The sequence below is a fragment of the Melanotaenia boesemani genome, chromosome 10 (assembly GCF_017639745.1).
Source record: "Melanotaenia boesemani isolate fMelBoe1 chromosome 10, fMelBoe1.pri, whole genome shotgun sequence".
NCBI lineage: Eukaryota > Metazoa > Chordata > Actinopteri > Atheriniformes > Melanotaeniidae > Melanotaenia > Melanotaenia boesemani.
This window is the reverse complement of record NC_055691.1, coordinates 32,408,594-32,425,085: the sequence shown is the minus strand read 5'-3', so window position 1 is coordinate 32,425,085 and position 16,492 is coordinate 32,408,594. Positions and strand designations below refer to the sequence as shown.

At 40.8% G+C, this 16,492-nt stretch overlaps 1 protein-coding gene across 4 annotated transcripts in view; it reads left to right on the top strand.

Moving 5' to 3' along the window:
* The window catches only part of rassf7a (Ras association domain family member 7a), a 33,012-nt gene extending 17,468 nt beyond the window's left edge, over window positions 1-15,544 (top strand). For 3 of the 4 annotated variants that reach the window (XM_041997198.1, XM_041997199.1, XM_041997197.1), the window contains exons 2-6: window positions 9,648-9,842; window positions 10,586-11,514; window positions 13,322-13,493; window positions 13,574-13,681; window positions 15,234-15,544. In XM_041997198.1, the coding sequence (XP_041853132.1) occupies window positions 9,740-9,842; window positions 10,586-11,514; window positions 13,322-13,493; window positions 13,574-13,681; window positions 15,234-15,265 (1,344 nt within the window). In that variant the 5' untranslated portion in view covers window positions 9,648-9,739 and the 3' untranslated portion in view covers window positions 15,266-15,544. Of the gene's footprint in view, window positions 1-8,807; window positions 8,827-9,647; window positions 9,843-10,585; window positions 11,515-13,321; window positions 13,494-13,573; window positions 13,682-15,233 lie in introns of those variants that run through there. The other variant, XM_041997201.1, reaches the window with a different exon arrangement.
* Window positions 15,545-16,492: the final 948 nt, after the last annotated feature.

The window sequence follows — 16,492 nt, the reverse complement described above, 5'->3', positions numbered from 1 at the left end:
CTCCTCTCATTAGTGTTATGAGCATCTTTGTCTGTTTGTCCCTCTGTTCATGACTCTTAATTCTACTATGTATAGTAATCATTGCACAGTAAACATCTCGGCCCCACTGGGATGCTCACGTGGCTGCATGTGCATATGTGTGTGTGTGAGCAGCAGGTTGTTCCTTTGCTCAGCCAGCCATGCCGTGTTGACTCTCTGCACACAAGGGCTCTCTGGGCAGTAAATAACATGGCGCCTCAGCCAAAGAACCTGGACAGGGCCAGGAAGGTGGGAGAGGGTGGAAGGTCAAGTTGCTAGCAAAAAAAAGGGGGAAAATCTCTGACTCAGGGCACTGAAACATTAAATCAATGTGGAGAAAAGGAGACAGGACAGGTGGATTTGACAAACCCGTATTTCATGCTGAAAGACTTGACAGTACAGCTGTCATTGAAAGTAGATGTACTTGATGAAGCAGATTACAAAGCAAAATGAGCAAATGGTACTCAAAAGATATTTACTGGTGCATAAATGAACATTGTTGAGCATCATATGTGTTTTTAAAAGAAATATGTGTAAAATATTTATTTATTTTATAATATATTGATCATAAAAAAAGGTCAAAGTGCTTAGAAAAAGAATCCTCTAACTCTCTCTGTAACTTTTGCTCTAATTTACTGATTTAGCTTAAAATGATCCTATATGAGCCAAACAAAGTCGGTGGTCCGATTGAATGGTATGGTCAGTCAGTTAATGTATGGAAAATGTGGAAGCATGAACATCTTAGCATGAAATATGGATGTTGTAGGTTTTAATAAGTTCCAGAAGTACTTGGTAAACTTAGACACACTTATCTTTTCCAGGTGAGTCTTTCCCACGTGCACAGTTTAGACAACCCCGCTCCTGAAGACAAACAGACCAAAGCGGGCACTTTTTCTTCCATTGAGATTAACTGATAAGTCATATTCTCAGTGTCATGTTACCCTCTCCTTTGTGGTTTTAAAACAGTCTTTAACTCAAACCTGGGCCCCGTTCCAAACTGAATTTTTATGACAGTCCCTGGGAGGTCATGCAAAACATGATCAGGTTTATGATAATATATCGCAGTTTGTGTCCGTCTGCGTACTGGTGAATAGTGTCTCTTCAACAAACACTTGTCTTTGTGCTCTCTTGTCCAGCCTCCCCCTCCACTGGCTTCTCTCTTTGTCATTCCCAGGGGTAAGCCAACATCATCTCTCAAATGTAAACTCAGCAACAGCTCTTCATGAGTATTGTGTTTCCATGCCAGTGATTGCCCTGGTGATCATGTGTGAGACTTGTGAAAGCCAACTTTCCAGAAGTGAAGGGGCACCTCACACAGATATACTGTCTTAATCCCAAAGGTGCTTTGAGGGTTCTATAAATCTGCACCCTGTTCTCCCGCCTTCTCCTTACTCATCTCGACCATCCCCATATCCTCCAACCACATTGCTCTGATAGGCGTGATCGTTACTCCTTCTCAGAGTAATGACAGGGAGACAGAGACATGCATGACACCCACCCATCAAACTATAAATCAGACCTATTGAGAGGCCCACCCAAGCCTTGTGATCCACATCCAAACATTCCACCTATTACTTTGTGTTAAAGTGAGTGTGATTAGAATAACAGAAATGCATTTTGGAAAGTGACAAGTTCTGAAAACTTGCTTTGGGTGTTTATTCAGGTTACGTTAAAATCCAGTGCTTCAGCATTTTCATTTAATTTAGCAAAGCTGTCATATGACTGCTTGTAATCAGATTTAGGAAACCTTTAGAAAAGACTGGTGTGGTCTCAAATGTGACTAGTGTGGAAAATGTTCAAACCCCAGTTACCTGAGTTAAGATGTACTCCATTCGACCACCGCTGATAGTATTCTCTACACTGTTACAGATATCCTCTTTTTCATTTTTTTTTCATTAACTAGCTAGTTAACTCTGCTCAGTCTCTGTTCTAGTTTATTTAGAATATGATCGTGGTGAACATTGTTCTAGTTTCATGGTGTATTGTAAATACCAGTGCTTGTCTGTTCAAACCTCTCAGGGCTCTTATCTCAGGGCACACAAGTAGCATTTTTGTGCAATGAAGCACCTTTATGGCAACAAAATGGCAGATCTTATCAGTGTTTTGCTAAATTTGTTACAAGGTCATGATTGGGCAGGTTACCAGAAGGTCTGTGCATGCAATGTTAAGCTCTTTCACTTACTCTCTGGCTCAAGGTCCAGGTGTGTTGGAACTCCCTATAGGTAAATATTGGAAAGGTGTGAGGAGAGATGTTTTGCATACCAGAGGGACAGATATGTACAGCTGAAGCTATTTTTCAAACCTTCTGGCAGTTTTATAAAGATTGTCATGTTCAGGAGCTCCAACTTTCTGTTTTGAAGCTGGTTTTAATCAAAAGCAGCCACGGATGGATAGCATTAGCCTCAGTGGTCATGTGAAATGTCCGTGTAATGGTCAGGACAGCAGATTGATGTCTTGGGAGGAAACAGAGCGGAATTCCTCACTTTCATCTGTGAAAACATTCAGCAGAGAGGTCTGTGTTTTCTGTTTTTGTTGTAAGATGACTGTTTCAGTCCTGCAGAAGAATGCGCACCTGTTCTGTCCTGGATTTATAACTACCGAAGACTAAAAATCTCTCAGTTAAGATAGAAGCTGGTAAGTTCATATTGATGGACTCTGATGAAAACCAAAAGCAGTTTCAGTCCCTGATATAATCACCTTTCATCAATACCTCTACACACTGGAATTGTTTTAATTGGTTATGAACAAATTCATTTATAATTAATGTTTTGTAAGATTTCACTTTGTCCAAGTTTATTGAACCCAGAAAAGTGTACTCTAACTTTAGCAGCAGATATATGAGCAATAGATATTAGGTACTTTTCCACTTGAATCCCATTTTGTTTTCTGGTCTGGTGATGGCAGTATACTTATTTGGAGTCAATAAATGTGTGATAAAGTGTATATTTCTTGTGGATAAACGTGATTAATTTGCCTGTTGCCAGTTACAATATTTGATATTTTTTACTATTGTTTATAATTATCTACACATTGCTTTAATTTGCAGACCCAAAATTTTAGCTTTTGGAATAATGAATTTTAGGTTAATGGAGACATACACAATATTTGACGTTAAGTTTATTTTGTCAAAAATCTAAAGCTATATCCTGTATTTACTGTATTGTAGTATCTTTTTGCTTTTCTTATGTCTGTCTGTGATGGGCATGCTAGTGATTTTTTAGGAATAAAACCATATCGTAACTTAAAAGTAAAGCCATGTTAGAACAGCAGTAAAACATGCAGGCAGTGGTTGGTGGTAAAATTGAAACTCAAGTCAGCTTTGTTGTAGACTATTTTGCTTTGACCCTCTTAAATGTTTTCTGTATTATTACCTTAGTCCTTATTTTAGACTGTGCCTCAAGAATTGAGGGATTGCAAAAGAAGAAAACAAAAACAGGAATGAATAATTGAATGAGCAGATGTGAAAGCAACTTCTAAATTGCTAATGAGTTCAGCATCAGACCTGTGACTCTGTTGAAGCCGTTGAAGTCGTCACTCTTCAATGACACATAAATGGATGCAGGAACCAACATGTATACTTAAAAAAAAGAAAAAGCAACTATAAATAGTATGAGTTGTTAAATTTAAACATATGTTTTCCACTAATGTGCAGTGCAAATAGCATCCTTTAAATTAGGAGGATCACTTTTACAGTAACATACAGTCATGTTGTTTGAGTCAGACTGTTTGCCGTCTATATTTACACCCATGTAACATATGATTTTGAGCATGACTAACTGAACATCTTCCTGTCTCTTTGCACCACTGTATATACAGTATGTATATATTCTCACTGCATAACCTATGAGCGTGTCTGTGGTGTACGAGATCGGCTGGGAACAGAGTAATGTCCTCCTTCCCTAGCAAGCATTGCTGAGTCAGATCGCGAGTGTATAATTACACGTGGGTCCCCATCAGCAGTCTTAGAGCCTCCTTCCCTGACAAACTCCTGCAGGCAGCCAAACCACTCTTCCTGAGCTGGGATTCCAATGGAGACCAGCTCTGCTGACTTTCAATGGGCTGTGTGCAGTCTTTTATTACCATTTTCACTATTATCTGCTGGCTTTGTGAGTGCATTCATGACTCAGTGCAAACAAATTCCTAATGTGCTCACCTCCTCTTGGTTTCCGGGTTTGGTATGAGTAATGCCTTCCAAACCAGGTATGAGTCTTTCACCCGGTGAGATGAGTAATGTAGTAGTGTTTTATTGTGATTGGGTCTGTGTAAACTCTTGTGGCCACATGGACACGGGAGGCTAGTTTATCGCCTTTCAATGGAAGCATGCCGAGTTTCTTTTGAGTTTCAAAGTATTATAATGAAAACAAAACAAACCAGAGATTAAATATTCTTTTTCTCATATTTATTCACTTTCCATCTCTCTTAGTTTTGAATGAATTACCATTTGTTTGTGTAAGTTCTTTGGAAATCCCATGATGATTGGGATTTCACGCTTAATATTGTTTGTCAAAAGCTGGACTACAGCCATAAGTGACAGCCACAGGTGATGGCCAGTTTGAGGCCTGCTTCAGACACATTGGAGTGCTTTGCTCAAACTTTTAAATGCTTAAAGTAATCACACAGATTATGTTTATACAGTAAATGCACAGTTAACAGTTTAAATATAAACAACCAGATTTTTTTGTGGCTGACCTGGGTTTGGTTTATGCCAGCTATGTAATAGCAAGTCTGATCTTTTATTACTAGGTATCGCTGCCCATATGTGCCCTTGATTTGGAGGCAAAGGTGCCCCCTGTGTTAATGAACCACTGATCCTCTCATTCAGATTTCACACTTGGACGAGCAAATCATTATAATGGAGAAGGCTGAGGGCTGCAGCAACAGATCCCTATGTGCAAGTATGATGGCTAAAGCTTATTAGTGCTGTTTCTGATTCCTTCATGCTGAGTCATTAGCATGTCAATAGAATAGAGACACAAGCGGATAGAGGACATTTTCAAAGAGCTAGTTGGTAACAAGCATTTGGACTTTGTTCTGAGAAATATTTGCCAAATTAATGTGCTGTGAAATAATGAATTATTCATCAGGTGTGCTGAAGTTTTGGTGAAGCTCTGTTAGCAGTGAACCAGGCAACCGTTCTGTCTAATTAACAAGCAGTGTATCTGGAGAGCATGCAGCAGCCTGTCCCTACCATGGAAAGTTATTAACTTTTAATGTTGCCCAGTAGAAGCCCTCAGATCTTATATCTAGTTTCCTCACATGCCCACTGGACCACTCCCTGCTTTATGCCTGCAGGCACTGGAGCTGTGCTGGTGATGACTTCTGCATGGCAGTTATAGTGTGTTAAAAGCTCCAGGAGAGTTTGGAAAGTATCACTCTTAACAGACTTGGAAGGCGATAGCAATCTTAAAAGATAAAACAAATTAGGTTAGGCAAAGCATGGGAGGGTTATGTAATGTAAATTCTCTCCTCAAATGTTTTCTGATTGTGCCTGAAGGCTAACTTGGTGCTACGCTGCACAGATGTTTGGTACACGCCAAAGCACAGCTCAGTCCTGTGCTACTACGTCTGATCTTTCAAAGTGAGATGAGTTTAACTGAAAAATATTTTTGAAAATTCTTGAAATCATGGAGGTACCAGTATCTGAAAAGAGAACAAGACATATAAACAGCTGAAATTGTAAAAAGCCAGGGCTGTAAAAGGAAATTTTCCAAAGCTCTGGATACTGCCTACTAAAACATGTTCACTGTTGATTTTAATGTTATTTTTTCTTTTGATCCAGCTGATATTAACGCCAACTGGATAGCTCTGTTAAGATGTATTATTTGTATTGTTATACCCTGAAAGAGGTACATAAAGTATAATTCCAATGCTGACGTTCAAGCTGCAACTATTTACCAAATTTAGTTGTCAAAGAAAAAATCCACAGAGTTCCCATTCCTGAAAAGATTTTCTGTTACCATAGATAATTATTTTTTTAACATCTGAAGAGATGTTGTAGAATTTCTCATCCGTTTTTGAACACATAAAAATGTGTTTGTTTTCTTGGTAGAGTGAAAGTGGAAGACGAAGGAGGAGGTGAAGTAAAGAATGCAAAACAGGAGGCGAGGCAGGACGACAGAAAGTATCTGTTTTTTCTTTTACTTGTTTTATCAATGTTAACATGTGGACACGCCAGAATGGCAGTAAAAGCTGGCGTGGCAGACAGTGATGCCAGAGGCCACAAAAGACGCAATACTGTCTGCTGAGTGTTGAACCAGAGCAACAATAATGTCTGTGCTGTACAGATGAGACCATGCTGCTTGGTGCCAGCATGTTACTGGCTCTTTGAGCGTTTGTCTCTGCCAACCTGGAACAGAGTGGCACAGGGGGCACAGCTTCTCTCAGCACTGTTCATTGTCCTTTAACATCAATATTTGTCCCGTTAAAGGCACTTATATCACACTGTGGAAGGACTTTATTTTCTCTGGAGATGCTGATAGGTATAGTTTTGTCCACACTTTTTGTGTTGTTGTCTCCATCTGTTGATGATATCTGAGGCAGTGTGTGATGAAGACTCTGCCCTTTACTCCTGCTATTGTTCCTCAGACCTCTGTTGCTGCAGAGATAGCACAGTATCATTCTGAGTTGAAACAGCCTCTTGTAAAGATAGGCCTAAATGACACGTCTGCTTGAATATACAAATATACTTGTATGAATGCACACCCAGCCTTTGACCACTGGACTATCCTGACACAGTACTTGGTACTAACAGGCTCTTTATGTAGCCTCAGGCTTCGAGAACCTACAAACACTAATTTGTATGTTTCTCAATAATGTTTATGACTAACAGAGATGAACTTTTGGAACGGAAATTGAGGATTGAAGGTGTGTACATTTTGCAACTAGACTACATATTCAAAAAGTGTGCAACTCTTGTGAGAAGGCGTCCTCAACATATCTCAACAGATCACTCTGAGCAGCATGCAAGTACTGAGCTGTAGATTTGGCCCATGAAAGTTTCTAGGTTTTCAGCTTGTCCACAAACGCCCATCAGTTCGCAGCTCAACACTGAGGCTTACTCAGAGTGGCACACAGACAAGCCAAATCATGCCCCATGTGTCTGCAGGGCTGTGATGTTAACCATCTCTGCCTTGAGTCGAATTCACCGAGGAGCTGGCGGCCTGTTACTGAAGGGAAACAGACAGGGGCACAGACTGATGAAAGTCATAAGCGAGCTAGAAAAAGAGATGAATGATGATGAGAAGAGAGGGAAAGACTGGTACATGGTTCCAATAGTTCTTTTCTGTATCACTCTTTCCTGTTTTTATCTGTCAGCATTTTTTCTTTCTCTGTCTTTTTCTTTTTCTCTTTTGTCTTTTGCTCAGTCTGTCGTCCTTGCTGTCTTTCTTTCTCTTCCTTTCATCATGCAGCAAAACTTGTCTGCCTTCTTATTTCAATTCAGCAGACAAGCTCCTCTTTTTTTTAGGGGCAAAACAATCTGAAGGTGATATTTATCCAAGATATTGGATTCTGCTATATTTTGAACAATATCTTAGCATAGCACAGCACAGAGTCTATGTTGGCAGTATCCTTCATTATTCACAAACAGTGTAAAAGTGTCTCTCTTTCCACCTGTATTTCCTTGAGAACTGATACAAGACTCCTGATCTACGTCTGGAAAATGAGCTGGGTCAGGCAGGCGGATGTCTGGTTCTCAGTGTTGTGCTTGTGACAAAAAGAACAGACAGAAACCTGAGATTCACAGGCCTGTTTGTTTCCTGTTAGTGCAGATTATCGCATTTCATTAGCCAGAGGTACAAGAGCTAAGCATCATGGGAGAAGTGACATTCCAAGCTGAGAGATAGGTTTTTTGTGTTCTCATTCAATGTCATGGTACATAAACCTCTGGGGCTGATATGTAGATTAGGGTTACGCTATGTCTGTAGGTTTGTTGGGAATTATATAACATTCTGTTATGTTGTTTTTTTTATCTGTACAAGTGGCATATATTTGACAGAAAATATCAAGTTTAGCCTCCGTAAGTCTGATGGGTTATTCCAAGGAATACAGATCCTTTTTTACATTGAAACAAATCACACAGTATTCCACTGCACACAGCTTAAAAATCTGAAATGTTTCCTTTTGTTCACTGTTTTATTTTTTCTAAAGACTCAATAGAGGTGAATGATTGCCTACTTTTATTCTTTAACTCAACCTATTAGACTTTATTATGTATTGCAACAGAGCACACTCTGTACCCTCTCAAAGCAAAATATTTACTCCTCTTTAATGTTGAAATTTCTTAATTCTGATTTTGATAAGCACTGCTTTTCATATCAGATTTATTTCCAGATGAGATTATCTCACTTGGATCAATCCAAAGAATTCCTGCCACATGTGATCATCCACAACCATCTCCTGCTTGTTTCCTGTGATCATACTTTATGGGTTTCAGTCTCTGAGTTATGCTGTCATTCTTTTTGCATGTGCTGTCATATCAAGATGTTCTGTGTGATATTGTTGCCACATCAGATAGTCTTGCTCTCCAGCAGAGTTTGTGTTTGGCATCTAAACAGCGGAGCAGTTATGGGGCTGTGGGGAGACCGGGTCACCAGCGGAGGAGGGGCAGGGCAAGGGCTTTGTTAAGAGAAGCAGGAATTTTTTCGGCTGGAAGATGAAGTCAGTGCATTCCTCCAAAGTTGCCCTCAATAGGCAGCCAGTGGAGCACAGCCATGCTTTGAATGAAGGGAAGGATAATGGTGGGGCTCAGAGAAACACTTCTAATTGAGGAGCAGAGAGACAGACAGACAGAGAACACCATCTGTCTGAGTAAGTGAAGAGTTGTCTTTTAGCCACCTGGGCTGCGAAATTTCATTTATTGTGCCAAGTTCAAGAGATAATTTCACAACTGCCAGAAGGATTTTACTTTTATATGCACACCACAGTGATTTATTACCTTGTTTTGAAGATAAGCGTTAATGTACAGGATGGGGGTTGGGGGCCAATCATAATGATATTTTTTTCAGCCAAAGCCTTCGGCTCAGCTCTGTGAAGTCAGAAGGGACCCTGCTCTGGTCATGCTGAGGCTGGTCAAATTGAACTCACGCATACACACACATCTCTTGCTATTTCTGTGTGTTTTTGCTCCCACAAACACTCTTGACTTGCTCCGCTTTCCCTGTCAGTTCCCCTCGGCAAAAAGCTATCATAACAGCTTTGAAGGAGGGCAGCGGAGCGTTTAATTGGGTTACAGATTGAATATACATGCTCCCAGTTCCACAAGATACTGCTGGGGCTCTTAACTGACTACCAGGGACTTAAGATTCTACAACTACCTCTTCCACTACTAATCATGCTATTTAGAATTACGATACTGTCACTCAGCACAGCACATTTCTGACATCAGCACTACTTGACGTGTAAACTGATATTTCCATATTATGACTAGCATTTTAGTTTTTTCAGTACATGGCAGCTTTCAGTGTATTTTGTTTAGGCTGTCAACATATTGTGTCATATGTTGAACAATTTGTTTTGTTGTTATGTTCTGTTACTTCAAGGAATTTCTTCATTTGCAAATCTTAAATAAATCAATCCCATTAACGCGCCTTTTTTTCTCCGTCTCTGCTGTTCCTTTTTTCTTTTAACAGAGGGTCATGCAGCGGTAAGCCGTGCCAAGCCAAGCTGAGCTGATCTGCTTTGAGGACCATCTTACCTCTCACCCTGTCCTGTTTGGTCCCAGATGGAGCTCAAAGTGTGGGTGGATGGAGTAGTGCGTGTGGTATGCGGCCTGTCTGAGGAAACGTCCTGCCAGGATGTCGTTATCGCTCTGGCACAGGCCATCGGTAAGTGTCTCAGCCTTTCAGATCACTATTTTGTTATTTTGTGATTCTATCTTCTGAGTTGTTGGCAAGCTTTACCTGATTACGTAACAGCTCCCTGCATTGAGATTTTGATGTAGACTTGTGCACTAATACATGCTACGAGAAGGTCAGAGAGATCTTTTTCTTCATCCACCTTTTTCTTTCTTCGCTGACCCAAATCGAGTCCTCTGCTGGATTGTTCGCTGGTCAGCCTTGATTTAAGCCGGCTCTTTGTCCCTGTATCCTCAGGCTTTATTCAAGCCACACCGCAGCAGCATTGAACAACATGACTCCAGATTTAGCACTCTCCTCCTCCCATCAGTAAGCTGCCTGCCAAGTCATTAGGGAGGGTTTGTCCTAATTTTGAGGTCCTTGTGGAAACTTCAGTTTATTTGAGCGTTTTTCACTTGTTGTGAAAGCCTTACGCAGCTATCTTTACTTCCACTCATCAGAGCAGAGATTTAGAGGAGTCAGCATCATTTTAATGCTTCTGATGGAATCTGCTTAACATCACTTTGGTAGAATCAGGATGAGGATTTAAATGCACTACTTAATGAAATAGAAACAGCTTTTTACAAATATCTCTACAATAGACTCAACTATATATAATAAAATCTTTAAGAAAAACAGTGCTGTGCAAGTTTTTCATCTGAATGTAGTGATGCGTTTAAGGTTTGGTTCTTGTATTTGTTTGTACTCACCTTGTTTTGTTTTTTGTGTCCCAGGTCAGACAGGCCGATATGTTCTTATCCAACGTCTAAGGGACACAGAAAGGCAACTGCTGGCCACAGAGAGGCCTCTGGAGTCTTTGGCAAAGTTAGGCCAACATGGCAGTGAAGTTCAATTCTTCCTGCGCCGTACTGGTCCTAGCAGCAGTGATGGACCTGGCTCAAAACAAGAGAAACCTACTCCCCTTCCACTGCCTAAGCATCCTGAGCCAGAGACTTCAAAACGGAACCAGCCTAAAAAAGCCCTGACATTTAACTTGGGACCATCCACCTCCCCTAAAACCAAGGCCAAACAGCTTAAGGGATCTCCTCGGGACTCTCCAGAGCAAAGAGCCTCCCCATCCCCTTCACCGAGCCCAGTATCACCTCATATGCCATCTCTTTCTCCTTCACCACCTGTTGGTCCTTCCAAAGAAGAGGTCTTTAGAAAAGTTCTTCAGCAACAGGAGAGACTTAGGGCCATTGAGGCCCAACTAGAAGCCCTAGAGTTGGAGTCGTATACCCGGGAGCGTCCTTACCCATCTCCATGTCCCTCACCGGTGTCTGATGCTCGCTTAAAAGAGGAGATTGACGCTTTGGAGCAAGCAATGCGGAGGAACCAGGCTGAGCTTGCCCACGAGCAGTATTGGGAGGAAGAACTTCAAGCAGAGGTGGAGAGGGAGCGAGGGATGAGGAGGAAGCTGGGGGAACTCCATGCCAAGCTAGATGACTGTGGACGACGGCTCCATGAGTTCTCGGTTCGCTCTGCTCAGCTGGAACAAGAAATCCAGCGAGAGAGCCAGGCAGAAGGCAAAGCCAGTGGGCCTGAGGAGTCGCTTGATGCTGTGAGGGCAGAGATTCGGAGCCAGGAGAGGCATGGGACAGAGCTGGAGGAGCAGCTATCTGAGGCTGATAAGGCTCTGGGGAAGGCAGAGTCTCTACTGCAGGTAAGGAGGGAGGTCACGGTTCTGGAAAAAGTGCTGTAAATCCACATCAGCCCTTGAGTTGTCATGTGATGAATGCAGTGTGGAGCCTCTTTTGCATTTCTGCAAACTGTATCATTTTCCTGCATAATGCAACACACACACACAGTGGTGCAGATACACTTAAAAATATAAACCTGATTTATTATATTATAATGACATGAATGTTGTCTATTCATATCATAACATGCAGGAAAAAGTTGTATTTATAGTCCAGCTAAACTGGTTTGGTAGGTATCATTTTGTATCTATTGCATGTTCTAAATGGTGTTTACATTACATTGAAATGTATTTGCGTATTGTTGTACTGTGTGTATAAAAATGGACTGAATTGAATAACAAATGTCCCCTTTTTTTAGTATACTCTAGCTCAACATATTCTACTTTATCGTGTGACTGTTTGTTTACTTGAGGTGGTTGTCATAGATGTGGGAGTCTCAATAAAAACCTAACCCAGTTTAGAGTGAAACTCAAGCTTCCTCATAACCCACATGAAACCCAGGACTTTGGTCTCCATTTTATGGACTTCGTTTCAGCCAGAGGACTGCAGAAAATTACATTCTGCCTTCATTGTTGTATGGTTGAAGGTGGAATTATGAGGCAGACTTTTTTTTTCTCACAATGAAATGTGGCTGCAGACCAGTTAAAATATAATGATCAGCTTTGGTTTTCAGACACCCAGCCTTACAGGCATGTATCTGAATCCAGGGCTGGACTCGACAGATTTAGTGCTCGTTTTATGATACAGAGAAAAACTGTGTATCATAGACTGTCAGAACAATCTACCCATTATCTGCAGAGGATGTGCTGTACAGAAGTGTGAGGGTTTTGTTTTACTTACTGATGCACCAAATGTTAAAACATACAAGAATCAGCACTTCAGGTGTTAAAAAATGACCCCCAGAAGCATTTTGCTACCCATACAGTAATTGCCTGAGGGAAGTAAAAGCCTTTATTTCCTTTAAATGAAATGTTAACAGTGCCAACATGACAGATTATCACAAAGCTGAGCTTGTGGTGATGGAAAAGGGTCTGTGTCAGCCATCAATCAGCTGATCGGCCAAGGCAGCCAGCCGAGCATTAAGTGTAGATGGTGATGAGCACAACGCTCCTGTCATCAGGCTAATGGAGGCAGACCTGCAGGTGTGAACTGCCTCAGCAGACTTCTTCAGTCCAACATCAATTACCCGCCCCACACACAAACCATAGCATGCTAATGCTTATTTCTGTACTGTGTGCAGACACATCGATCACGTGCAAATGGATAGTCGATTAAGACAGGCTGACTGTGTGCATCTGAGTTCACTTATGTGGGCATGAAGTTGACTGTTAGACTTGAATAGTTCTGAGCTTAACATTTTTTAATAATAACTAACTTTGTGTTTATGTTTTAGTAGTCTTCACGCTGCTCAAATCTTATAAAAATGCTCACAGCAGTTTGATAGCTTAGCCAAATGGTCTGATAATAACCTGACTTACCTTTTGTTTTCCATCGAGACTCAAGACTAGTTATTGACTCTGCTGCCCCCTTGTGGTAAATGCTTGAAACATTTTTTTTAAATAAATGGCAGTAATTATTAAAATCACACAGAAAATGTATATTAACTTGTGTGCAAACTTGTAGTCCATCCTAGTTCATCATGTTGCACCCACCTCCACTTACAGGTAAACTTGCCAACAGTGTTCAGTGAGTCATCGCTGACTGATACTGGTTCTCAGTTGTCCATTGTTTTCCTCACTGATTCATGTTTTTTTTACCCCTTCATATCAGGCCCGACAAGAGGAGCTGGAGGAGTTGAATAAGGAGCTGAGGCAGTGTAACTTGCAGCAGTTTATTCAACAGACAGGCGTCCTGCCAGCACATGCACACTCACGCACAGAGCTGCAGGAACATTTGGAGCAGCTGGAACTGGCTCAATTTCTGCAGAATGGATACGGGAATGGTAATGTGGACTCTAAACGTTTTGTCATTTGCTGTTAGAAACTAGTTAGCCCTCTAAAGATATTTCTTTCTCTCGCACAGGCCGCAGCGAAACTCCGGTGGAATCTCCGCCTCGGCCTACTGCAAAACAGTTCCTGGGACATCCACGAAATCTACAAAACCCTCTAGTGTCGAGTCTCAACCCTGAGGGTGTGTATGTGTGAGACTCTGCTGCTTCCTACGTCTCCTGCCCTGCTTTGTCCATCCTCTGGTCCCAGAACCCCCTTAACCCTCGTAATGTTCTATCCAAGCTTGATTGGGTTTAAGGCTACAGCTGATTGTGGTGTTGGGTAGTGGAGGCATCTATACGGTGGAGGTCCCTGCTACTTCACAACTCCTCTTTCTTTAACCTTTAAAGGTTAAAAGACTTTTTTTCCTCTCTTGTTATTTTCCAACCTTTCAGTGCCCTCACGATTTGGGTCCCTAGTTTTTTTCAGTTAGTGTAATCTTCCACATTCCTCCGTCTAGCCTCTCGCACATCCCTGTATGCTTTAATTCTCTGGGTTTTATTTATCCATTCATGTTCCCCCTTCTCGCCATCCTCCTCCTCTGTCACTGTCTGCTTCTGGACTAACTGTACCTGCGTTTATTATACTTAAATCCATCTCGAGATTTGCTGCTAATCCTCCCCCCTCTCTGTAAGTCAGAGTGGCATTCCCACCCTCAAGTCAGTAATAAAACTACCAACAGCTGCTCTTCAATGTATCTCGATGTAACACATCGATCGCACTGGGAATTACTGTGGCAGACATTCATTAAAAGATTCAAGACCAATGCCTTTTCAGTTTGCCTTTTCATGTATAGATACTGTTTATGTGTGAGGGCATGTATCTGTACAATACCTTGTATTTCATTGACTTGACTTCCAAAGAGCAACAGCCCTTCACTTAGGGCTCTGCAAAATGTATTGCACTGTCTCATTCTCCTACTGTGTGAAACCTCAGTCCTTGTGAGCCTACAGAGGAATGTATCTTTCTGTTCTCCTTTCTCTGATTAAGGACTTATTTTTGAGAGTGTCTATTTTTGCCAAGCCCTTGTTAAAAGAACAGATACATTTCACAAGTAGAGCCACAGGCCTTTGGTTTAATAAGATGCTTGTCTTTTCCTCTTCTGGGATGGATGTGCCTGTTTTTTCTTTTGTTTTTTGCTGCCATGACACTCAACATTTGACCTGTCACACTTTGTATTGTTCCTTGTTACTCTGAGGCTTACTCATCAATTCCTAATATCAAACATCAAACAAGCTATGCCTATTATTACTTACAAATGACCATCCAATCCATATAAACCAATATGTACTATATCAAAGCACTTAAAATTCCTTATACTATACACCTCCATACTATGCTGACAGGTCAGAGTGGTGTGTCTAAGTGTGCAATCCTTTAACAATTTGCAGTGTTTTTTCTTTGCGAGATTGCATAAATGCTTGTTTTTAAAACTGAAGACATCTTAGTGCTTGTAACAGAAACAGCTTGAAACTACTTCTGTTCCAACATACTATTCTGACAACAAGACTCTAGTCATAATCCACAAACTCTGTGGGTAAGGAATTAACCCAATGACTGGTCTTGTGTCTCAGCCGCGTGTTAATATCTGGTTAATCCAGGTCTTTCGTGTTGTTTCTTAGCAGAAAAGTGTTTTTTTTTTCTCCCCGAAACAAAGGGATCATCATCCCCACTTATTTCTGTGTGTCTTGCAGTCCTGACATCCCGAGAGTCGTCATGGAGATAAAACATGGACCGCAGGGCCAAGGGAAAGTTGTTCACTGTTGTGTCACCATCGCCTCTTATTTAACTCTTTGCTTTATAACACCTCCATTCAATATTCAATGTAACATATACGTACTGTATATACGTAAAACAAATATATTTCCAGAGTTTTGCTACTATAAACACTTCAGAGTATCTGTATGAAATGTTAAATATTTTAGGAACCTTTGACCAATAGAAATTATTACTATTATGATGTATTTAAATATAATAAAATGTGCATTGTGTTTTAGATAATCTATTTGAGTGTCTTTTGTTTTTATATTTTTTCTGAAATCATGTTTTGTTATAATCCCTCTTGTTAAATACAGTAGATATACATCATACAGAAAACCCTGCAGTAAATAATTAACTCACAACCGTACACTTGCTAAAAATGACAGATCTATGAGCCTGCAATGTGAAATACACTATAAATATATTATAGGTATTGAAATATGCATGTTCTCCTCTTTGCTTGAGGTACAATGGGTCCTATGATGCCATAAGATGATTTCAGAGCATTTTAAATTTGCTTTTCACAGGTGGCTGATTGGACGTTTACAGAGTGTATCCAGGTAAACATCCTGCCGTCGCAGCTGATATTACTGATGTAACAAAGAACATGGACAAAAAGTGGAGATAAACTCTGTGGTTGTAAACGGTCCCTGCCAAACATAATTAGATGTTTATGCTACTGGGACAATGTGCTGCTTTACTTTTGATAACACAAGAAGACATTTTATGGCAGAACAGACCAGGAGTTATTGGATATCACATCTCTTGTTAAAATACTGAGAATCAAACAACTAATTTTAATCGCTCCAGATTGTCATTTGTGATTATATGTACTGTTTTGTGATAAATTCACAATTACTTAGATTCTGCACAACACGTTGTCCCCCACCCCCTTCCTGTTTGTTTACCCTGGAGAGTAAATATGCTGGCTGTCACACGGTGAGTGACGTTAGCTTCCCTGTGCTCTTGCTGACCCTGGACTGATACCCTGTAGGCTTCTATAAATACGCTCATCTGCTGACACTCTGCAGGTAAAATTCCCAGCAAAGCACATATTTCTGGCTGTTTCGGTCCAAACTTGTGCATATACTGAAACCAGTTCCACACATCTTTGTTCTAAATCAGTCGTCTCCACTTTGCCAGTGTTGTTGACCTCTGACAATGTGTTAGATTTAAGAGGAGGAACATTTGA